Source organism: Phoenix dactylifera, chromosome 5 (genome assembly GCF_051530095.1).
Source record: "Phoenix dactylifera cultivar Ajwa chromosome 5, Ajwa_hap1_PhDact_Kaust_v1.1, whole genome shotgun sequence".
NCBI classification, from domain to species: Eukaryota; Viridiplantae; Streptophyta; class Magnoliopsida; order Arecales; family Arecaceae; genus Phoenix; species Phoenix dactylifera.
In genome coordinates, this window is record NC_143194.1 from 4509723 (window position 1) to 4535196 (window position 25474).

At 38.8% G+C, this 25474-nt stretch overlaps 1 protein-coding gene across 3 annotated transcripts; it reads right to left on the minus strand.

Moving 5' to 3' along the window:
- Window positions 1-1643: 1643 nt before the first annotated feature.
- Window positions 1644-25243, minus strand: LOC103708627 (E3 ubiquitin-protein ligase SINAT2-like). Of its 3 annotated transcripts, none has more exons than XM_026805237.3 (4): window positions 25004-25243; window positions 13330-13640; window positions 3607-3993; window positions 1644-2370 (listed from the first exon to the last, which is right to left on the minus strand). In XM_026805237.3, the coding sequence occupies exons 2-4, from the start codon at window positions 13336-13338 to the stop codon at window positions 2050-2052; spliced, it is 717 nt and encodes a 238-aa protein (XP_026661038.3). In that variant the 5' UTR covers window positions 13339-13640; window positions 25004-25243; the 3' UTR covers window positions 1644-2049. The 3 variants fall into 3 exon arrangements, with proteins under 3 accessions (XP_026661038.3, XP_008791867.3, XP_008791866.3); XM_008793645.6 differs by having other exon boundaries at window positions 13311-13608; window positions 25004-25241; XM_008793644.5 differs by having other exon boundaries at window positions 13311-13640; window positions 25004-25241.
- Window positions 25244-25474: the final 231 nt, after the last annotated feature.

The window sequence follows — 25474 nt, forward strand, 5'->3', positions numbered from 1 at the left end:
ACTATTTTGCCAAGTTGTATATCACCTAGACATGTGGTATGTACTAGTGAACACTATATTTTAGAAAATGTATATCGATTTATCCAGAAGTGTATATTGAGACGCCAAATGACTATTTTGCTCGGTGTATATCACCTACCCATAGAGTATATATTGTGAGCATCATGTTTTAGAAACTACGTATCAATTTATTTAAAGATGTGTATTGGGATGTGGGAGGACTATTTTTACTATGTATCCCTTAGCCATGTATTATGCATCGATAAATGCCATGGTCTCAATGCCTTCACAAAGAAGCACATTTGCAGGAGGAGAAAAGGATTGGGGGATAAGGAGAAATGCCTTACGAGGAAGAAAAGAGAATATAGGTAGACAACTTCTCTTCATGCGCATGATTTTCTTTTCTTTTTTGTTTTTTTAGGTCATGGAACTGATGGACTTTGTTTGTAAGAGGAATTCCACCCAATTTGACTTTTGGATTTTTTTCTTTATAATAGATGCTAGAAGAGATGTGGTAAAATAGGAAGCCCGCCCCATATGATATTCTCTTATGTACGCACCAAAATTTTTTTGTTCGAATAAGGCAATCCCAACCAATAAAGTAGAACCTAGGTTGCCTGCCCCTTTTTTTCCCTCATCAATTTCCAACCAAAAAAAAAACGCCCTCATGAATCCAAGTGCATGCCAACTAATAACTAGGGATTGAATTAAGAACCATATACAAGCTAGTTAATCTTACACCTTTTGTTAGAAAAAATTGATTAACCTTGCTCATTTTAACCCATTATCACCACTAAGAATAAGGATGGATGGTATTAGAAGAATGAGAGAGAGAGAGAGAGAGAGAGAGGAGGATCGGATGGTTCGTAATTCCATCATTTATGTGTTTGTAATTCTAAATTATATTGTCAGCGTTAAAAAAAATAATTGAGAAATATAATAACATGGTCCTTCTTTTACTTCATGCACTTCTATTATCACAAGCAGGATGTACTTTTACAAGAAATATTTTACAGAATGAGACACAGATGGAGCCACGGAGGTTTAGAGGTTCACACCACAACAATAAAGATACATAACTAGGAAAATTCATATGGAGACCACGTGCCACATACAGGTGAAGCTTGGCCTTTCATGCAACAGCCTTCAGGAAATATGTAGATGTTGAAATATATCCAACAACCACTTTCAGCATTTCCACATCATACCTTACTTCCCACAGTCCTCATCTAAAAGCATGAATCAACCCAACCCAACAACAAAACTACCATTTCCCACTGAGCTTCGCCGATAATTTCTTTCTAATGTTATGTTTCTCAGTGAATCAAGTTCCAATACCCACAAAAGAAAAAAGAAAAGAAAAAAAAAAGCTCTAAAAATTCTATGTATTTTGATCCTCCAAAGGTCTCAGCTACAAAGAATTCAAGTAGATGGGCATCGGCCGAAGTCTAGTTGACATTTCCAAAGAGGATGGAGAACACACTTCCTTACTTCTGAACACATAGATATGCAAACTTAAGTGGAATGAGGACATAAATTGATCCATGATGACATGGATGCCAGATTCCTACCTCTCTTAGCTGACTCATCTGCTACAAACTTCATATAAAATTGAAAATACATTCATAACAGATTATCCAGAATGGTTCGGCAATCTCAGGCAGGATGATCACTATTGAATCCATGTTAATTGTTTCGTGTTACAAGGGATTGACCGTTCCAAGGCCTCTAATAGATAACAAAGATCAAAGGACAAGATAATTTAGCCCATATAACTTGAGGACCAAATATTGGAGGATGGCGAAGGAACAGACACTGCCACAAAGGGCAGTGTCAGCACCTTCAAGAAACATCCCACAAGCAAAGGAAATATTCAAATTTTACAACCTTATCAGCTTCACTATGTGACAAACGCACCTGAGTAATTGTTTCAAGTTCATGGGACTAAATGTTAATTTAGAAGGGAAAATATTATTCACTTCTCATAGTTTGTCATAGCAAGTATATTTATTTCCTACTTCACTACAAAGAGTCTCCGAATGACCTGCGTTAAGGTTCTTTCCATATCCTGCCCATTACTCTGAGCTTCAGCTCCTGTTGATCACCGCCAGAGAAGAAGAGTGCCAGATTCCTGGGGATGAGCAGCCCATCGTGGCTATCACGAACCCTCCTGTGGCTATCACGGATGCTTCTTGGGACTCCCTGCCAAATAAGTTTCCGGTGATTCCCACCTACCTCTAGGCTGTAACTGAAGTCCTTTGCCTCGTCTTCCTCTCCCATGAACAGCAGGAATGCCATGTACATGGGCTCGGTCCCTAGTTCGAAGGCCTCAAAATGCAAGCAGAAATGCTTGTCAAAACAATTGAAGACCTGCACAAAAGATGGAGCCATTGTTTCAAGAATTGACATCAACATTGGGATCTACATGTAGGAAGTTCCGAGAGTTCACACCAACAATGCAAAATCTAGTTTGTAAGGGGACAAGCTACTAAACTCAAATCCTCATTAACAATGCAACTGGCTAAGTGCTTAAATTAATCAGGCAGATCTCATTTATGGCTCACCAAAGCACCAAAGCCAGGTCAGAAAATTGATTCCAATTTGAAGAACGCATAACCGCATGGATAAGCTCATGCCAACCCGTCAATTATGGAAATGTCACACAGATGGGTAATCCGGCATCATGCAGCAGTGTATTTCTAGAAGCAACTTAAAGCACACCCAATATCTGCCATGATGTGTGTGTACAAGATATTACAGATAAGACAGTCTCTCCTATTTATATTTGAGGTTTCTCTCTTAGGAACAAAAACAATTCCACATGGATAAGTCTAAGACCCATGATTCTATCCTATTACTGGCCTTCCCAAAAATGACACCCCAATACACACCAGAGCCCGACAATGACATCCATGCTCATGTAACACTGATCAAAATCACCCTTCATATTCCATTGGATGGTCCATGTTTGTACCAAAAAGGAAGAAAAGAGAAAAGAAATTATAATTAATAATGTAAGCTTAAGGTGAATCCAACAAGCAACAATGCCAATGTCTAAAAAAAATGCCATCTGAAATCAAGCCTCGTAAAATATATGATTTAGAGTAAAAAAATAAGAATGTGGTTGCGGTCATACCCACATACCACAGGATAGTTTTTTTAGAATAAAAAGTGTCAGAAAATTATTCTTCTAAAAAATTCTAAAAACTGGCTGTCTGTAATTTATACAAATTTGCATGCAGATAATGCAGACTGCAAACCCCTAAAAAGCGAATTGAGGATAATTCCTTGTCATTCTTCATTTTTTTTCCTTGAAGTTTGTCAGGAAGATATTTCACAAAAGTCAGTAACATAAAAAATATAACATAATAAGAATTAACATTAACAGTTTCCTATTTCATCAATTAACAGCCAAAATAACCGATTAAGCAATATTTTTGATATATTTGAGATGTTATAATATTAAATTACAAGGATAAATAAATTTATGAATTTCTGGAAGGTCCTTATATCCTTGTCATAACACCGTTTTCAAAAACCAAACAAAAGTACTGATTGGATTAGAATAAATGTGATAACTGCCAAAATTCACTGCATGTAGCTTACCGTCAGCATCCATGTTGCATCTTGAACCTCAAGTGGGTTGGATTTAACATATCGATGATTGAAGGTGCACCCAACATGCAAATCAACCTTGTGATCATTTGTGAGATGGGCTATGAGGGTTGAGATGTCTCCGGTGACAGAGCACCGAGATCCAGCACAAGGGCAGTCATATGGACGGAATTTGCACTGAAGTTCATGTCTGAGCTTGTCATAGTAGGGGAATATTTCATGGCAACCTTGAGACTGGTAGCTGCAAGGGAAATCCAATGATTGTGCTATCCTCTCCAAAGCTAGGCACCGTATATTGTTAATCTCATGATAGCAAGATGGGCAGCGATTGTTCACTCTATGCTTGCACTTTGAACAAAGAGTATGGCCATTTGAGCACTGCAATAAGCCAATAAAGAAAATAAACAGTTAGTCCATGCCATTATAAATAATTTGTGGCATTGTGGACAAAATTTTAAAACCAATGGGATGGAGGTTTCGTGGTTTCTCAAGGAACGGGATGCATGCTATCCCATTCCGTCCCGGTCGAGAATCATGGTCAATACCCTCCATCGTGCTCTCCCCTTCTTCTTTCCTTTACTTTTTTCTTTGTTCGTTTCATTTTCTTCTTTTTTCCTTTCCTCCTTTTTTCCTTCTTTTTCTTCTTCCCTCCTTCCTTTCTCTCTTTCCTTTTTCTTTTTCATTATTGTAACGACCCGTGCGGGCGTGTGTTTAGTCCCATATCAGTTATTCGCTAGGTAGATCTTGGATACTTATACAGGATCAAGAAATCCAAATTATACCTTTCGTCTAGCCATTTTGGGTGAGGTTCTAGGTCGTTACAAATGGTATCAGAGCGGACCCAGCCCATAACCCATATGAACTAAGGGACGTTGCATCACAGGCTCATTGAGGCTAACCACAGGCTGATCGTGATACTTGTGATTAGATTTGAATGGATTTAAACCCTTAGCCTGACGATTAAATGGGGAGAGTATGTGAGGACCCGTGCGGGCAAGTGTTAGTCCCACACCGGTTATTCGCTGGGTAGATTTTGAATACTTATACAGGATCAAGGAACCCAAATAATATCTTTCGGCTAGCCTTTTTGGATGAGATCTTGGGTTGTTACAATTATTTCCTTTCTTGATTGAACGTGGTTCAGTTTATTGGCAAGCCGACTGACAGGGCCACGAAGCGCCTAATGAATTGAGGAAAAAAAAAGGAATATGCTTTCTTTCTCTTCATCCTTCCTTCCTCCCCTTTTTTTTTCCTTCTCCCTACCCTTTTTTCTTTCCTTTTTCTTCTTCTCTCCTTCCTTTTTGCTACTTTCCTTCTTTTTTGTTTTTCCTTTAATTTTTCTTTCCTTCCTTTCTTTCTTTCCCCTTTCTTCTTCTTTCCTGCTATGGATGGATTTTAGAATCCAGCCCCCATCCCAGTCATGTTTTCTCATACGAACAGGACAGGATGGCCAGGGCACCCCCCATCCCTACAAAAATTAAAACCTTACTTGTCTATACCATAAACATTCAGACTAACCAAACAGCGAAAATGAAAGCACTAGCAGCCTTTAGAAGGATATAGTGCTTGCTATCTTTATTGTTTTCCAATGTTAAAAAAAAATGAGCGTGTTTTCTCTTTAGCAACTTTCACAAGTAATAGAAGCTGAATACCTTCACTTTGCTTCCTCAAATATTTACATCGAACCAAAATCTCAAGGTTCTCAAAAGTCTTTTTCATCTTTGATTAACTATTCATCCAAGTTTATGCACCAATGAAGATGATTGCAGTCATTCTCATGTCAATTGCCTGCCAATTTCAAATTCCATATGAGTTGAAATCCAAGTCCACTCTCCTGTCAGAAAGGATACCACAAGAGGAAAAGAAGACTAGGAAAAGTTTTTTTCTATATAAAAAAAGTAAACTTTCTATTTAAACAGAATACTAAAAAGGTACTTTATTGATTTGCAGAAGTTCATCATGTCATAGCAATCTTCACTGTAAAAATGATGAATCCTGTTTCACAGAGTCCATTATGAATATGATTAATTCTATTTAAAGGGTTCTTTTCTCCACTCTGCTTCAACTCTCAAAATCATTCAAAAAATGCATGCACCTTCCTTTTGCTTACAACTTTTCAGGCAACAATTGGCACATCACTTGCAAGTACCCGGAAGTGATCCTCAAGTTCAAGGCAATGGCATATTAAAGCTATTAATGGTCTACTATTTTTTTTCTTCTTTCTGGCTTTCACATTCACAAATGATGGTTGACAACTCTCCAATCTGAGTTTTCAATCAAGAACCAATATCTCCGTAGTATGATAAATATACAACCTTTTGAGTTTCCAAGGGTGCCCCAAGAGCCAAGCAGCTCTTGGTTGCTCTTGCAGCTCTACATTGCTGATCCTTCATGACTAATCGGCAATCAATTTGAAAAGACTAAAAGATTGATCAAAAGTAGGTGAAATTACATATGCCCTCAGGTACCTGATTCAAAACCATCACCTAGGAAAGAGAGTTTTGTACATCTAGATAGTTGAATACTCTCTTAAACTGAAATTCATATTGCTGATGGCTTACACCTTGTATTTTCTCAACTAATTCTAATATTATGTTATTCAATTATGTACATCATGCTCTTTAAAGCTACCCAATATTTTGATATATGTAAGTCAACCTTCTACTCTTGGATGTGTCATTCATCATCACTTGTAGCATGAAGATAGTTGAAACACGGAGAGGCGAAGTTTGTGAGATTTGACATAGCAAGAAGCAAATGTGGGCGCTTTCATCTTCATGTTCCTTTGTTTTACAACTTTACTTTTCCTGATGATACTCTTCCTCTTCTCTTGACTTCAACTATTATCACAAAACCTTTTTAGTTATATTATTGCTTGCCCTGTGAGAAAATGAATCCGCTTGATGTCAAAAGTCTTTCAAATACTTAGACCTTCCTACTCTTGTATGTGATATTGCCAGTTTATTAATTATTATGACCTTTTTCATCATATGATCTGTGCTTGATATGCCAGATACTCACAACAACAGCAATTATCATTGCCTGTTTACTAGCTTAGGCGCATAAAGATCCAATAACTTGTATATTCTCAAAGATTGGGGAACATTCAGCCCTTGGCTTCCCTTTTCTTGACAAGTAACCCATGTATTCCTTTCAAGTGCATCTGTTTCCGCTTATGTGATCTTTAAGTTTCATATGCTTGGACACTTGAATATCAATTAATTAAACATCTGACTGATATGCTATATATACCTATTGATATTTACCCAAATGCATGAGATTTACTTGAGAGGCTCAAGGCATTTTTTTGATTCCAAATAAATAAAAGTTCAACTAAAACACAACTCAGATTTTAAAGTAGACAAATATTAAACAACTAGAATCTCAGTGCCACTTACAGATCTGTTGTGCAGAATTCCTCAGTTGTCATTGCCTTGCATTCTTTTAATAGAATGAATCAGTTTCAATGATGATTATAATTAGGAACATCAAAGGCTCCCCTTTGTATCAGGTTATATATCAAATATTTTTTTATGTTGTATCAATCATTGAAGTACTTTTCTGATAGGTCCTATGTTGTATCTGTCCCTAAAGTTCTATGATGGTCCAATACAGTCATATGTATTTTGTTTAGCAATGTATGATGAGGATCCATAGAGCTGACAATATTTGTGGCCCTTGTGTTCTTTTGCTCCCTCCTGGATTTAATTTCTAAAATCCTTAAGTTCTCTGAGCATTGTTAAGACCTGATATTCATTGTTGACCCCTTCTCTAACAGCTTAAGCTTTTGGCATCTACTGGTTGATTAACATGGTATCACAACCAAAGATTAAGGGTTCAAATCCCCATTCAGGCCAATTTTACTCATTTATTACGTGAGGGGGGTGTTAAGGCTTGACATTCATTGTTGACCCCTTCCCTAATAGCTTAAGCATTCTGGATCTTGTGGTTAGTCAACAAGAATTTTCATATATTAAGAGGTTTAAGATTGGTTTTTGAATGGTATTTGTTTACTATCTATCGGTTATAAATATACTATCCGCTGATCTTTTATTTTCTGAAAGCTACACTTATAATCTAGATACAAATGATAATCATAATAATGAAGCCTTTTTCCAACTATTTGGTATCGGCTTCACGGATTCTCATGAGCCAAGTATTCATATTTAAGGCCACCTCTAATGTTATTCCAAGTTTTTCCATATCCTTCCTCAAAACCTATATGGCTATATCCATATTATCTTAGATCTTCCCCTCCTTCTCTTACCACCTTAAGACAAACTAAAATAAGTCTTCTTATTGGAGCCTTCTTACATTTTTGTTGTACATGCCCATACCATCTTAATGATTTTTCATCACTTTATCTTTAATTCGTGCTACTCCTACAACTCCTTTAATATATTCATTTCTTATTTTATCTTTTCTAATTTTACCGTATATCCATTTTAGCATTTTCATTTATGCGACGTTCAACTTGTTTCTCTCTTTACACTCTGAGCATAGCTCTTGTTTCACTCCTTATAGTTAATGTAAAAAAGGGAACTTTGACCTCACCGCGGATTTAACCCCGTCTTCCTATCCTAGCCCCTTTCCCACTCTTTTTTGCTCTTGCTTTCCTTACACCAAGCCAAAATTTCCTCTTTCATTCATTCTGAGATCGAGCGACCTCCGGCATCGCTCATTAAGGCTCCATCGGCTTATCAAAAGAGTTCCATCACTCTGGCTTCGAAACCTCCTAGAACAAATGAACTATTAACTTGCTCAGGTGAGCACTTTTCCTGACTGGTGATCTTATAAAAAAATTATCCCCTTTCTGAGATCAGTTCTCGATGCTCGTTGATCCATGAAACTAGGATTTCAGAATGAACTATGGTTATTACTACGAAGACGGACTCAAATTACTTCTTTTTATTGCTTTTTTTGATGATAGAAAAAAAATTTCCATTCCATAGGGTCATTTGGGATAAAATCCCCTGGAGAAGAATGAGTGAAAAATTGAAGCACATTAAAGCTTCTTTATCTCTATCTGCTCCAGTAGCAGTAGCAGAAATAAAGTTTGGGTGGTTTGCAAAAAAGGGGCTCCCTTGCCTTGGAAAGGGTTGTGCCTATCTCTTTCCTTCCTTTCGTCGCCTCTGGATGGTAGGTGGCTAATTGGCCAGAGAACGAGACTGAATTCCAAAATTCCACTTTTTCCATTAAGGCATATGTGGATCATTTGATTTTTTTTAATATAAAACCACTATGCCCAAGAAGGTGGGTAAACAATGAGTCAGGTGTAAAGCAACAAAGTATTCCAATTTCCATGATCTCAACCCAATCCCAGGTTCCACTATTGGTCCTTTGCCTTATTATCCATAGGAAGAGTGCCAAGATAATTGGATTCTATTTTGAAATTCGAGATGATATAGGGACAAGTCTAACTTTATCCTATCCTCTTCTCTATCCTCTTCTCCTTTGGTCGGGCAAGTCGGCCTCTAAAAAAAAAGCAAGCCAAAGGAAAACAAATTAGATTGGTAAATCAAGAGCTTAGAAGCAGGATGGCTATGGTGGGGACACATTAATTGAGTTGTTGAACTCCTCAAATTATAGCATTGAACATAACTAATTGTCAGAATAGCACTTTGCATCCCCTAAAACTATGCTTGAGTATAGTTGTATCCCCAGATCCGTTGGTGGGCTCTCCCGTTCGATAGCCGATTTGAAACTTGGATTGCTGCCTTTGTGGAATAAGGGCCTAAATAATAAAAGGATAAGGGAAAGAAAGGTTATCAAATTTTTACTAAGACGAAGGCCAAAAAAACCTATTATTATTATGCAAGGGCGAAGGCGTGGGGACAAGCTTCCTACAAGTATAGGTGATGGGCATTTTCGAGATGAAAATGACAATGATCTATCCTCCCCGAGAAGAGATATATTTCCACCACTGCGACCAACACTACTATTATAGAGAAAAGAAAAATCAAGACAATCCAGATAGATAGGAGATAATCATAGTACCACCCGCTTCTTTGCCCACTCTCTACTTTGTTGATCATGAAGGAAAGAGAAAATAAATTTAGTGAACTAGACTGACAATCGAGGACTCCTGGATCGAGCTAATCAACAAAAGAACGGGTACCCTAAGCAGTGCCCGGACATGTATCACAAGATAGAGGTATTCCACTGAATAGGTAGCAAGCAAAGAAAGTTAGAACGAGGAGCATAAAACCGTATTGGCTGAAGGTAAAATCTGTAGAGCCAAAGAAAGCAGAGGGTACCTCGACCTGGGCTAGATAAGTTGATGAATTAACAAAGCCCCTCGGGCTGCAAGAGTGAAGGTAGGGAGGGTGACCATTGCTTTTCCTACTTCTGAATCATTGTCTGCGAGATCTCCTTCCTAGTCGGAGGCAGCTAGGCGCAACTATTCCGCTTGTCTTGTCAGAAGGGATCACTGAATCTTTTGTTAGAGGTAGGCGCCTAAAAAATCTACTTTTTGTGAAAGGTACTAAATTTTTAAAAAAACCTGCTAAGCGGGATTGAAAGGCTTAGCTTCCACCGAGGCTAGATAGTGTCGGGAGTGGTAAGGAAGAAGTAGAGCAGTGGGATTCTGAAGAAAAAGGAAAGAGAAGGGATTGAAATAGAACGAATTGGCTTAATAAATGCTTACCTCAGCACCTGACCATCACTGCTGGTAATCTACTAAGCTAGCCTCCCGTTATGCACAAATGGTTGAACAAGACCGTTGACCTTTACCAAAAGAAATAAGAGCTATGGGCTAGTTTCCTACGGTTGACCAATACAGCTCGACCAATTGAGACACGGCAGATGCGATTGATGGAAAGGATCTATTCTATAGACATATGCTCAGATGATTTTTTCCACTTTTATGGTTAAGGAATGTTGGTTTGCACTTTTGCCCCCTCTTCCAGTGTTATGTGGCCAAGCCATGAAGAGCAAGGAAGGTAACTAGGGGCAACCAACCACCAAGAGAGGTATAAAAAAGGAAGAGAGAAAGGGGCACAAACATGTCATAGTTCTATGTGCATGAATCAATGTCGATGTGTATGGGTATTTATCCATCAAAAAAAAAAGTGTCATTCCTTGTACTTTTTTTCTATTTTTGCATTCTTCATGATGCATGTTTTAAGAAGCTTTAACAAGAAATGACTGATAGCAACAGTTGACTGATTGACGTTAAATTCTACAAAAGTCAAACCCATCTAACAAACCACACTAATTACCACCAAGTACTAATTGACTTTTTGAGACTAGGCCAATCTGGGCCAGCCAGAATCAGATAACAAAGACAATTGTTAGCAAATCAGGTCAACTTGGACAAGCTAAGTCAAACAGATATTTTCATGGCAAACCATGCATATGCACAGTCAAGTCAAAAGGTGATCAAATAAATGCAAAGCATAATATATGATGAATGGCCATCTTATCAGCTTATTGCACAGCAGCAAAACTTTCCAATAGGTGAAAAACATAGTACTTGAAGTCAAAGTTCTCAGTAACAGTTGCACATCAAAGCTGCTCTTGCACCTGAAATTACATTTTTCTGAACAGAACACAGTCTAACTGCAATGCACATTCAGCCATGGGAAACCAAATAGATCCTTGCTAAAGATATGAGATAATCAAATACCAGATTATAAAGGACATAAATAGCAAAATCAATTTGGTTTAGATGCAGTCCTATCAGTGGAAATTCTTAATTGATATGGAGTTGTTTTATTGCAAAACCTGGTCAAATGAAAGCAAATATTTGAATGTGACTGCAGAATGAGATTTATTCTTCCATTAAATTCAAAACCTAAGCTTTACGATGTACCAACTACCATGAAGGGATTTAATTTTGAGAAAACAAATAAGCCTTAAATGAAACCCTCATGAGTACCCACCTTTCCCCACTGGCTCTTTGTTTTGTAAAGGGACGACTATCTTTCACCTCATAATGGAGAATAGAACTAGTATCATTCTCTTTCACACTCCGCATCATTGGTTTTGGCATTCAGTCCTCTATTGGGATAAATTTAGACAAGATAGTATGCATCGTTCTCTTCTTTCCCCATTCCATTCATTATAAACCAGGAGTAGTAGTCACTCCAACATCATATTCTCCTAACCCTAATCCTAAGATAATGGAAGAGTATTATCATATTTAGCAGTCATCTTTTAGGACTTAATGCAACACATGAGCGCCATGGGATTCTGAGGAGCAGGCAAGATAAGGTTTTCTAGGTTCTGATATGAACCAAACCCAGTAAAAGAAAATAGAATAAAAGTCTGATGATATTTAATTAAGAAAACTGAAACCAATATCTTCTCTGATGTTTCTCCAGTGGTGGAGCAACTGATTATGCAGTTATATGTACCTTTAAAACTACTGAAATTTGTGCCTGTGTATCTTCTAGAAGCAGCGACCATTTAATATATTAAAGTCCAAGGTTGGAGAAACTGGTACCGAGCACCGTACCGGTTCTCCGGTGGCACGAGTCGGTACAGCCGTACATCGCCTGTACTGACAAAAGGCACAGTACCGTGGGAGAGAAGAAAAGAGAGAGAGAGAAGCGGGAGAGAGAGAGGGAGGCTGGCATAGGGTGGCAAATTGCCGACTTTACTTAAAAATCACAAAAAATTTTAATTCGCGGCCGGACCCCTATTTCTTTCGAAACAGGAGAACCGGCCGCCGCAGGCCGGCCCCCCACGGCTTCTGCCGACGTCCTGACCTCTCCCTCTCCCTCCCCCACTCGCTCTCTTTTCATCTACTTCTTCGGCTCCATCAATGGGTCTCGTTTTCATTGCCGGAACCGTACCAATACAGCTCGGAATGGCCGGAATCGTCCGATTCGGGATGGTGTCGCCAAACTTGTTAAAGTCATTTGCTTTTCCTCCCAGCCCATCCATTTATCTGAACTATATTTTGTTTGCCATTAGCAACAATCTCAATGAGTACAAATATATAGTGTGGCAGTACCTTTTAAAACCAATTCATAGACATACAACAGATGTAAATACGGTCTGCCACGAGAACCGTGCGCCCGCACATAGTTCCCAGTGCGAATCCGCACATGAGCACAGTTCCCAGTGCGCGCCCCGCACTGCCAGGCGCGGGAAACCGCACACATGACACAGGCATGGTTCCCAGCGCGCGCCCCGCGCTGCCAAGCGCAGGAAACCGCACACAGGAACGGTTCCCAGGGCGCACCCTGCGCTGCGCATGTGGGCACTGTGTAGGAAACCGCACGCAGCGTGCTAGGCAGCGCGTGCAGGCGCACGTACTGAACCTGCCCAATTCACATAGGTACAATACAGTACCGAATTCATACCAATGCGAACCGGTCCGGTTCGCACCAGTACACGACCGTACCGATCGGTTCCGGCCTCTCTACGCTTGAACCGGACCGGTCCGGTACGTGTTGAATTGGCTAGTACAGGCCGGTTCAGCATACCATGATTGACATGGTTATTAGATATTACTCTTCCCGGTTCCTTTGTGTATTCTTTTCTTCTACCCAAATAAATAGCAAGACTACATAGCATTGAAAGTTAATTCATGCACATACAATTTATATGTAACTCCAACTCTTCAGAACTTATTTGGGTTCAATAATGATGTGTGCCGGTGTAAGAATGCTGTTGAATGTAAATGCTTGAGGCAACATATGTATGGTCAAATTTGAGATTTCAGTAAAAGCAAGTAGATTGGAAACCTGAAGGATGGGAGGGTACATTGAGCATGAGCAAACAGGGCACTGGAATAGGTCTAGCACAACTCTGGTTGAAAGCACTCTTAGCTTGACACCCAATGCAAAGGTGACCTTCTTTGGTTTGACAGTCTGTTCAAGATCCATAGTTTCAGTTGATAGATCATAATCAGAAACTGTGGCATCGGCCATGAACATTTCTTTGCATGCACCCCCTCAAGATGCCATTTTGCTAATTCGAAATGATAGTATCTTGGTTTGCTAAAATCATGAAGTAAAGCAGCAGCAGCTTGGTTTTAATTCCCTGAATTTCGTGACAGTATGACAGTCATTAACCTGGAGAGCATATTCATACTAAGTTAAAAGTGTTATTTTCAAGAAATGAAGCAAATTATTTACCATAAAGATAAATACCAGTAAATTATTGAAATGATAAATAAAATTACATTTTTATGAAACATAATAAAATTCTTAACTTGGTAAGGATATTATAATAAAAACTAAAAAGAAAACTGCTATCCAACTGTTGCATGTGCAAATTTTGGAAAATTACTGGGTATAGATTTGTTCTACGAACTAGCAGAAAAAAGAGTAACAACTTTTTCCTACATTAAAAATAGGCACGAACATATTTATGAAATTCAGAGGCTAAACAATAAACAGCCAAAACTCGCAACAACTCAGCATACAATATTGCAAACAATACATAGCCAGTTTAACAGCTGTCGGGAAAAAAAAGATTTAAAATTTCATTTTATTTCTTTCCATATATGTATATCTGTTTGTAAGGAAAGGAATTCTCAATTGAACATTATGATCAAGGGAATGCTAAACTAACGAAAAAAGATACTGCAATCTAAAGCAGTCAAATTGTAATTATAACAGAAAAAAGGCATGACTATTTGGAAAGTTTGAAAGTGGCCAAGAAAATTTGCACTATTAACAATTAACATGCTTTATCCATGTATTTTTGGTTGGCGCGGTAGAGAGTACTGCATTCTAACTCTATATTTATTTCAAAAAGACTAAAAGAATAAACTGAAATGCCCAAGGCTTCCCAAGTTAGTATAGATATCAAAGGTAATAAATGGCAGATGATCGATCAATTGTTAGTAGGTCTACTCTTCCTTCTTGCCAATTTTAGGTGAACTTAGATTGAAATTGGGTTCATTTAGTGGATCAAGCTAGACCAAGCTCTTTTGCTGAACCAAGCTTGATTTGAGCTCACTACTAAACAATCTTAAAAATCAAGCTCAATTGTTAAACAAGCTTGAAGCAACATAGCAAACAAGTTTGATTCAAGCTCAAGCTCAAGCTGGACCCATATAGCTCAACAAGCTGACCAAAAGCGAAGCCCAAGCCTCTCAATTTCTACCGAGCCAAGCTTGATTATTTATTCAAGCTTTGCTCATTTGAACCCCTACTCAAAGGATTATCTTCCCCTTCTCATGATTATCTCATATCTATGTTACTGTAAATCTGTAAATTTGACTTTGCATGCACTGAAGTGACTGAACAATGGCTGAAAGAAAATGTCATCCAGATAATGCAATAGTTGTGAGTCTTGTGACTATGTTGTTCTTTATTGAGAAGAATGGCAGTTTCCTAGTAGTCATCTACTAGACTATCTTGAACTATCCCCCATACATAACAAAGGGCAAGGGGGTAAAAAGAGTCGTGCAGTGTCCCTATTTTCAATTTTGATCATAATTGTCAATTTTTCATGATATTACAAAAGAAGTAGACTAAATGCTAAATTGGATTTGTGGAAGAAAGATTTAGCAGGTAAAGGCATAAAAACCAACAGAACAAGAAGAGAGTATATGAAATGCAATTTAAGTAAAAATAGAAAAACAAATGAGGTCTCAATTACAATTTGACATGATATACCATAAAGTGCTAGGTTCTATTATTTGAGATATGCTAGAAAAAAAACTAGAAAGATAAATGAAGCTATATGTAATAGCATTAAAGCTGGTTAGATAAAATATAGATTTACTTTTAGGGTATTGTGTAATCAACACATATCTTGATGACCTCAAGGAAAATTTTATAGAACAACAATAAGGGCTGCAATGTTATAGAGCTTAGAATATTGGGCATTAAAGGGAACCGAGGAAAACAAGTTGAGTGTAACAAAAATTAGAATGTTGAGATGGATATGTAGTAAAACTTGAAACAAGACAGCGAAAAATTAGTATATTATAGTAGATGTTGGAATTACAGAAATTAAGGATAAGTGATGGATAATAAGTTGAGATGGTAATGAACATGAACAACAAACACTTGAGGGGGGTCCAATAAGAAAAGGTACTCTAAGTTATGAGAAAGATTTAAGGTAACATAGATCGAAAAACATGAGAAAAGATATGAAAAAGCTTGAAATATCATTACAAGGAGCCTAAATAGGAATTCTTAATGAACAAGGATCCATAAAAGACTCCAAGTCGTCAGGATAAAGCTACATGGTTATGGCTATGTTTATGTGCTTTCAAATTTTGTCTCCACAATAATCATCCAACAATGCACAAAAAAATGAGAATTTTGATCTTGGGATAGATGTCAACCCCACCTTATGTGAAAATAGTTTTAAAATTTCATTTTGTATTGAACTAGTTTTAGGTTGTTGCAAGTTTTAAATTTCGTTGGATGAGACCGTCCAGCTTTTCCATGGAACATGACACACCGCCTTCCAGCGCCATCTCGACAATTGGGAGGGGCATATCCCGAGATGCCGATCGAGATGCTGAGATGATTGCTAGATGGTCCCATGTCGACACATGGGAGGGTACCTCGTTCTAGCATGACGTTCCATAGGGCTTTGAAACCATGGTTTATAGGCTGAGACTAGATGTATAATTACTATGTTACAATTCCAAGAAAAAGTTCAATAGACAGAAAAATAATGGATGGAAAAAATAATGGCAACAATCTTTATATCATTGCTGTTATGATTTATAAGATTCAGCCTTGCTAATATAACTTTCTAGCATTCTCTTTGTTTGGTGCGTGTATGAGCAAATGTAGAGCAAAAACCAAAAAGGCTGATCTTATCCCATGTGCATGAGGGCACTCACAAAATTAGGTAGGGTAGGCCTTGCCAAGGTTTGTTTAACGTTTAGTCCCTAGGCTGCACCTCATACAGTCTTGTGCTTTATTACACACACATTTATGCATGTTATGTTCAAATATATACTTTTCATACAAAAGTGAGACATGTTTTATACAGACAATGAACTAAAATAGAAGAGCCATCAGAACCAGGGACTGAGAATAAAAATTCTATCTGACAAGCTCTGACCATTAATGGCAAGTAAACCAGGGACCAATTGGAAATTTGCCATTAAACTTATGAGATTTCGGTCATCCATCGAATGCTTTCCACTTGAATAACCAAGTGCAGAGCACATGCTGGCTGCCAGTTATAATTCAAACTAGCCCTAAATTCCTTTATCTCCTTGCTCTCAATGTTGCAACAGCAGCACCAACAGCAACCTCCATAACCTAGTTCATTCACCACAAGGCCACCAAGTTTCCTCCATCCACGGCCAATCTTGCCGTGCGCAGCTACTCATGATTGGTCACCTCACCCAAGTAGGCAACAGTTACCCCTTTCTCCAATACTCTCTCATGTTTCTTCAACAACTCCAATTCTTTGTTTTCCATTCTCCATATTGTTTCCCGACTTCTTAGACTATCATGTCCAAAGTTTGCCGTCTCGGTACTGGACCCCATACCGGAGCCACACTAGCACAATATTTGTACGGTACGGTACGTAGAAAATTTTTTTGGCGTACTGATACTCCATATGCTATCTGTACGGGGTACCAGTACCGAATCGATACAGTACAGTACACCCCATACCGTTCGGTTCGGGCCGGTACGGCATGTCCAAGAGTTCCAGTACATTTTGACATCATATCTATAGCTATACCCAAGTTGTGTCATGTCAAAGCAAGTATGTCAAATGAAGGTGCCATGGGCAGGTATAGTTGGCTAGATATGCATAAACATGACCCCCTTACCACATCCTAGAATACAAGATAACTAGCGTCTCTAAAACTAGCAGACAAAAACAAGATAACTAGTTTTAACACATCCTAGAATACTATTGATAAGTAGAAAACTATGAATAACCCATTAAAATTGTAATAGGCATTTGCAATGAAGATCCAAGGAGCATTAGTAAGCACATGTGCCAAATGCCTAAAAGAGTCTCAAAAGGGAAACAATAATGCATTGAAATGAATGGAAAAGCATATTAAAATGAATACACATTATTATGAAAGACTTGAAAAACATGTAGTCATCAGTGCGCATCGCCCCAATACTGGGCACACCCTACCATAATAGTACTGAATTGAGACTCGGTACGAAGGTGTATCGAGTCTCGGCATAGTAAACCGACCTTCGCACTAGGCATACAGATATTGTACTGGTATGGTACCCTCAGTATGGTTGTCCGACGGCATGGGTCGGTATGGCTCTGTGCCGTGCTGGGCCTGTACCGACATAGTAGAAGAGACAGGGGAGAGGAAGAACAAGATAGAGAAAAAAAGAGAGAAGGGGGAGGTTGGCGGAGAGCCAGTGGAGGGCCAAAGAGCCGCCACGGAGAGGTGGCAAAGACCGGAGAGCCTCCATGTGGAGGAGGCGAAGGCCGGAGAACAGCGGGGGAGGAGCGGCCCAAAGGAGGGCCCTTTTATTTTTAGAATTTTTAAGTGAAAGTTGGCAAACCCATTGCCGACTTTCACTTAGTTTTTTTTTAAAATAAAAAAATTAAGTGAAGTTGGCAATGGGTTTGCCAACTTTTACTTAAAAATTCCAACAAAGAGGACCGAAAGTGGAGTTTGTCTTCTGCCTCCTCCTTGCGGCAGCTCCCCGACCTCTGCCTCCTCTGCGCGGCGGCTTCTTGGCCTCCGCCGGCTAGCCTTCACCTTCCTCTCCCTCTCCCTCCCTCCCCGCTCTCTCTCTTTTTCTCTTTTTCCTTCTCATTCTCCCTCTCCATCGCCGGTTCTCATATTCGTTGCCGGAACCATCTCGGTCTGCTACCAGTACGGCTCGGAACGCCTCGAACCAAATAGTTCAAGACAGTTCCGCTGACCATGATAGTACCAGTACGGGATCCAGTATCAGATGACGAATCTTGCTTGTAATAACATCAAAGGTAGCCTTCAATATGTTGGTGTAAAAGGGTTATATAAGCTCGACTTAAATAGTAGGATCTAGGATGGGATTTCATGATTATGGTTTTCCTGCGCCTATTCCCGAACTTATTAGTTACACTCATAAATAGCCCCAACATTCATTAATCTCGGGGTCACAAACTAAGGAAATTCTCGTGCCACTGATTTTCCATGTATTTCATCGTTATTTTTCGATCATTTTTGTTTGATTTTTATTCCTATTGTTCTCCATCTACGATTTGTAAACGGCAATCTTAATTGTTCCCACTTTCATCTGATAATTAGTTCTTGCACTTGATTCACCACATACAAATTACACTCAAAAAAACACTGCCCAACCTTCACCTTTTTCATTCAATATCTTCAAGAGCAATCATCTAGAGTGACTACTTTGAATGAAACTCCATGTCCTGACAACCCTAAACCACCAAAGAAAGCAATTTGTATAACACATACACCCATGGTTAACATAAGCAAAATGTTTTAAGCAAAATATCTTGACAACAAGGCCTGTCGGAGAAGAAAATGTGTAAAATCTATTTCAAGCCCCATCTCAACCTATGAAAAATGAAATTGGATTAACTTCATCGAGAACAGATGATTCCGGAAGGAACCACTTATATTTCTAATGAAACATGTAAAGCACAAGCAAAGTTGTAATGGTATCACTAAAATTTGGTAAGCAAATTTAGTCACTATTCATGATTTTATTCTTTTCCCTTTGTGTTGATAAGATGTGTTCATCTAAGACCTTATTCTTCAACATATCTATCACTAATAATTTATGAAATCGTAATTTATCAATTTCAGAAATATTGTCCTCCAAGTTCTAAACATTTTTGCATCAAATCCATCAAAAGAAAAAGATACTTCAAATTTTCTGAAAAAAAAGTTCCAACTAAATCAAGCTCCTAAACAAAAGGTTTGGACTTTGATGCAGCATTCTGATCCAGGAGGATCACCAGACTCGATATAGACCATTTTGGCCACTATGAATATTTAGAAGGATCACCAAGCTTGACATGGACTAGTTTGGCCACTACGAGTAGGGTTAGACGGGGTCCAGGAACGAGATCCACCACATCAGAAAGCCGAATCGCATGTCAAATTTTCGGAAAGCCATAACTTAGTCATACGATGTCCAATTGAGATGATCTTTTTTTTAAAAATGAAGTAGTTTTTCAAGATCTACAACCAAAAGATTAAATTGGGACGAAATTCCACTATTTAGGCACTGAAGCGGGATGGTCAAAACAAATGTTTCCTTTTTGAGTAAGAATTTGATCGGGCTAGCTCTCTATCCGAGAAAAATCTAACAGAGCGACAGAAGATAGAATTGATGTAAAAGTCGAAATCTACCTCCTCAAGAATTTTAGTTTTTTAAAAATATTTTTAAATTTTGGTTTTTTTAAGAATATTTTTATTAGTTATATATATTTTAGGATACCTAGTCCTATTCGAACTAGAAGAAAAGTCCAACCTAAATTGTAAAAGAAAAACTTTGCTAGTATTATAAATAGGGGCTATGTACCTCAGTTTAGGAGGTGTGGATCATCAATAAAAGAAAAAAAAAACTTAAGTCAAACTTTCGCAATTCTTTCATCTTCTTCTAGTTTTCGTTTGAGAGATTCGAATTGAGTATGTTGAAGATAATCTTCCTTCTCTCTAATCAGATCAGGTTGGTATCAAAACTCTGGCCCTCTATATTTGTGAGGGCCTCTGTTCATGGTTCAGATGCGTGAGCAATACAAGTAATCAGAAGAAGGACTATCCATGCTTCGAGTACATCGAAGGACAAAGACGAATATGGCTGCTAGTTTTTCCTCGATGGATGATGACACAACAGGACATCTCATACAACTAGAGGAGAAGATTGCCCAACAAATCGATATCGCCTTCAGATTGATGATACCTTCAACACAAGCACCAACAACTCCTATTGCGAAGCTATATCCTACGTATCAAGATGAAGATCCACGATATAGTGAGGAGGATGAGGATGAACTACCTACAGGTACGAAAATTTTTTCTTTTCAACCAAAGTTGAGGCTCGAATCGAGATCCCTGTATATGACAGGATTGTTGGTGCAGAGAAGCCAGATAACTGACTAGACTAGTTAGAGACATACTTTACTATCTATAAATACTCCAGTGTCCAGAAGGTAGTTTTTGCCCGTCTTAAGCTTTCTAGCCATGCTCTTACCTGGTGGAATTTATGCATGAGGAACAACGATGTTTCAAATCTGACATGGAACAAATTTTTAAGAACCTAATTAAGAAGCAGTTCTACCCAATTGACCACGAGGAGGATCGGTGGATCAAGTGGCAGTACCTATGGTAAAAGTATCATCAGTCTGTCCAAAACTACACCACCGAGTTCCACAAGTAAGCAATCTTCCTCAACATCTCCATCAACAATCATGCAGTTTTCATAAAGTATGTCAAAGATTTCCACGAGAGCATCCGAAAGGAGATGAAACTCTTCAAAGTTGAAGATATCAACGAAACCAACATGAAGGCTATGGAGATTAAGGAGAAGAATCGGCCTAGGGAAGGTAAAAAGGGTGACAAGTTTAAGAAATGCAGTGAAAAATCAAGCTAGAAGAAAAAACAGGGCAAGAAGAAAGCCAACACGACTCAAAAAAAATTCTGCGATCATTATAACCTCCATGGATACACCAAGGAGAAATGTTGGAAACTTCATCCCAAGTTGCGGCCACAAAGGAAGATGCTAAAGAACGAGGATTCCAAGAAGAAGGAAAAGACTGTTCTCAATGTTGCAGTCTGCAGAAGTTGAGCTACCCAAGCTTGAGCAAGCAGACTCCAAATTGAGCTTGATGACAAGAAAAATCAAGAGATCATCTGAGGAGAGCATCATTGAGGCTATTGTAGATTTTGAAGGCCTAAAGAATCTCATCTTTAAAAATCTAATTCAGAAGCTGGGGTTGCAGACCAAGCCTCATCCATGTCCCTACCCTTTTAGTTGGATTTAGAAGGGCGTCGAATTGAAGATCACCAAGTAGTGTTCCTTTAAATTCGCCATAACCGAAAGGTCTATTGAAAAGTTAACTTGTGTAGTAGTTTCTTTGGATGTTTCTTGGATTATTTTTGGGAGACTGTACCTTTGAGATTGAGATGCAGTATTCTACCAATGTCTAAAGAAGTATGATCTCATAAAAGATGGAAAGGAGTTCATGATCAATGCCTCCAAAGCACAAGGTAGCATTAACATTGCAGCTGCTGCTCAAGCAAAGCGACTCGTTAATGCCTACAGCAAGTTTGTGATGATGGTACGAGAATCTGATACTACTTATGAAAGGTCAAGCTCTCATTCTTTAGTTCCATTGCGGTCTACCAATATTGAGATCAAGGAGTCGTCGTAGTCATCATTGACGAGGAAGGACGATAAGGAGCATTCCTACCACGAAGTTTAGATGCGGGAGCAAAACAAGTGGTTTGTTGAAACTCGAGAATAAAGAAGAGCCAGGCTAGAAACCACGTCCGAGCAAAGTCAAATGCTTCTATCACGTCAGTTTTTCCATCTTCAGTTCTGATTCAGCAGGAGCTAAATCTTTTAACAGGGTAAGCCTAAATCCAGAAGGATCATCAGGCTCAATATGGACCACTTTAGCCACTGCGAGCATAGTATGCCCTACCGGCCCAAACCGGACGGTTTCGAGCCGGTACAGGACGTACCATATTATACTGGTTTAGTATTAGTATCCGATATAGGTGGCGTACCGACACTCGGTATGCCAAAAAATCTCATACCGTACTGACAACGTGCTAGTATAGAACCGGTACGGGGTCCGATACCAAGACGACAAATCTTGACTACGAGTATTCAGAAGGATCACCAAACTTGATGTGGACCACTTTGGCCATTATGAACTAGACTAGACAGGATCTAGGAGCGAGATCTTCCGTATCGAAAAGCCAAGTCGCACACCAAACTTCCGAAGGCCAAACTCGGTCATATGGTGTCCGATTAAGATGATCCTTTTTTTTAAATTTGGTAGCTTTTCGAGATCTATAAGTAGAAGGTTGAATTGGGATGAAATTCCTCTGTTAGGCACTGAAGTGGGTTGGTCAAACCGAAAAAAAAATTTTAGGTAAGAATATGACCGAGCATAGCTTTCGATCTGAGAATAATCAAGTAGAGCGATAGAAAGCAGAGTTGATATAGAAGTCGAAATCTACCTCCTTAAAAATTTTAGTTTTTCTAGAATATTTTTAAATTTTAGCTTTTTTAGAATATTTCTATTGGTTATATTTATTTTAAAATTCGAACTAAAAGAGGAGTCCAACCCAAATTATGAAAAAGGACCTTGCTTGTATTATAAATAGGGGCTATATACCTCAATTTAGGAGGTGTGTATTATCAATGAAAGAAAAAGGGACTTAAGCTCTACTTTCGTAATTTTTTCATCTTCTTTTAGCTTTTTTTTTTAGAGATTCGACTTAAGCGGATTGGAGAAAATTTTCTTTCTCCTCGATCGGATCACATTCAACCATTAAATGAACAAACAGAAAAAGAAAAGACATGAATATGGCCATCCAACTCCTTTAACTATTTGGACTCTTTAAGCATGAAAGAAAGCCCTTTCATTAATGTTGGAAGCAAGGTCCGACGGACCGACCGTACCGATGTATCGGTGGGCATCAGTACCGGTACGGTACAAGTTCGGTACCAGTTGGAATCGGTACCAAACCGGAGATGCGCGCACGGAGGCGACCGCGTGCGGATGCCAAAAAGAAGCAAAAAAAGAACGCGTTCGCGCGCGGACGCTTTAAATGCCCACATGGGCACGCTGCCTCGCGCGAAGAACCACACGCAGTGTGATTCGCTACTGGGGAACCGCACTCACGCATCCGCGCGCGATTCCAAAAAAGAAAAAAGCTACGCGGACGCACGTGGACTCGTTAAATGCCACAGAGTGGCATTAACGGGTTGCCAGCCTGCATGGGCGCTCCTGCGCGCGGAGAAAATGCGCTTGAGCCAGTGCGAACCGGCCCGATTCGCATCGGTACCGGCTTGTACCAATTTTATATGTTGTACCGTACCGGTGCCTGTCGGCACCGGTTTGGTACAGGCGGAACCACCGGTTCCGATCGGTTCAGCATACCATAGTTGGAAGGGTTGACTAAATTAAAATAACTTGGTCTTTGCTCACGAAGACATCAATAATCTGGTTAAATTGATAGATAAAATGGTAATTACCTTTCATGCCACCGATTATTCCATTACCAAGTTGAACAGTTATGTTGCCTTTAGGCATTGTCCTCGTGTCAAGCACTACAACTATCAAGGGGCCTATTAAAGATATGTAAGAATCAATTTATCTTCTCCAAAATAAGATAAACAACATTGCTATCTCGAATTAGGCACTGTGCTCGTATCAAGCACTACAACTATCAAGGGGCCCATTAAAGATATCTAAGAATCAATTATCTTCTCCAAAATAAGATAGACAACACTGCTACCTTGAATTATACCCAAACTTTAGGATCTCACACTAATCTATACAGCCCTTACCATGTGACAGTATCAAATCTATCTGATTTTAGCCATTTTCGCTAGGTGGATCTTACTCTGATCCCAAATAAGCCTATTTTGGGCAGTAAATTCAAACAAAGCTAAGTTACAGCTACAGGTAACTATTTTCTGCAATGAACTTGCACTCACGTGTGAAGCTAATCCTGATGCCCTTGGTTCACCCAAACTTCTACAAAAAAGTTGCTTAAAAAAGTTCAAAAGCAGCAGAAACTTAAATACTTACATAGGAAATTTTTGCATGTTGAACAAACTATGGAGAAGGAAATTGGTAAATTCACTTTTCCAATACCAAGACAATGAGGAATTCATTCACCGTATTGATACTTATACTGCTCTAAAACTCCCTAATAGACAGATTTTCATCAGAGTTCTAGAATCTTAGTCACATGTAATTTAAATTTTTTGCAATGCCTACCACAACAGATTAATTTAGCCAAAAAGAATGAGCAAAAAGGTGGCAAGGCCACCATGCATTTCAATGATGAAAAAGATGGGGACAAAAGAGATTCCAGACAAACATTAGAGGGCTCAGGGCGACAACCCTTTCAGCCAAAAGATACCATAAGAATTCCTAAAATTTGGCTCAAAAAAAATCATTTCAAAAATCCAGTAAGCAAAGCAGCCAACCAGTCTCCCACCACACATACTATTCTCAACCCAAGCATCGTCTCAAAAGAACTCAAAATAATAAACATTTGGGGGGAAGAGGAGCAGTAAAATCACAATTCGAAGGTTAACCATCCATCAACCTCCAAAACTGATACCAAGATCTGTTTTCACTCTCATAATCCAAACTTTTCTCTCCCTACATAATAAGAATACAAATACTCCAGAAGCATACAAACATTCTATAAATGAAACCATTCATCCGAATCCAACAACGAAATACTAATTAAAAAATGGCAAAAGAAAAAAGAGAGAGAAAGAGAGAATAAGGGATTAAAGATAAGAGAACTCACTCATCTGCTTCAACCATTGGATTGGAAGAAGTTAACCATTGAAGCAGAGATGAAGAAATGGAATTGGAGATCTATGCGATGTAAGTAATATTATTTCTTTTTTTGGGGAAAGAAAAGGGAAAATAGAGGAGAGAAAGGGAGTAAAAACAGAGGACCGATGGATGCGCGTCGGGGTGAGGAGATGTTTTTAACCGTTCGTGGAAACGCCGGCAAGCCAGGAGTTGTCGTCTTCGCACCTTGGAAGACTTGACTTTTTCCCTCTCCGCGTGCAATTAACGTCGCCGCGGTGCGGTCACCGCCGCTTGTGGATCAGGTGCTCAGAGCTGTCCCTTAAAATTGTGGGAAGGGAAATCTCTTGCTGACGCGTGGCATTTAAAAGTTCTGGAACCTTTGATCGATAACCACTATAATGATTATAATAATAGCCATTATTTGGCCTACAATGAGTAATTTTAAATTTTAAATATTAGA

Bases quoted from the DNA above. Each gene is read 5' to 3' on its own strand.
- LOC103708627 (XM_008793645.6), bottom strand. From the start codon at position 13,502: ATGTTCATGGCCGATGCCACAGTTTCTGATTATGATCTATCAACTGAA. The intron at 3,994-13,310 runs GTTTCCAATCTA...GGCTTATTGCAG, and splicing joins TGTACCCTCCCATCCTTCAG to TGCTCAAATGGCCATACTCT. The intron at 2,371-3,606 runs GTAAGCTACATG...TCTTTTGTGCAG, and splicing joins ATGCAACATGGATGCTGACG to GTCTTCAATTGTTTTGACAA.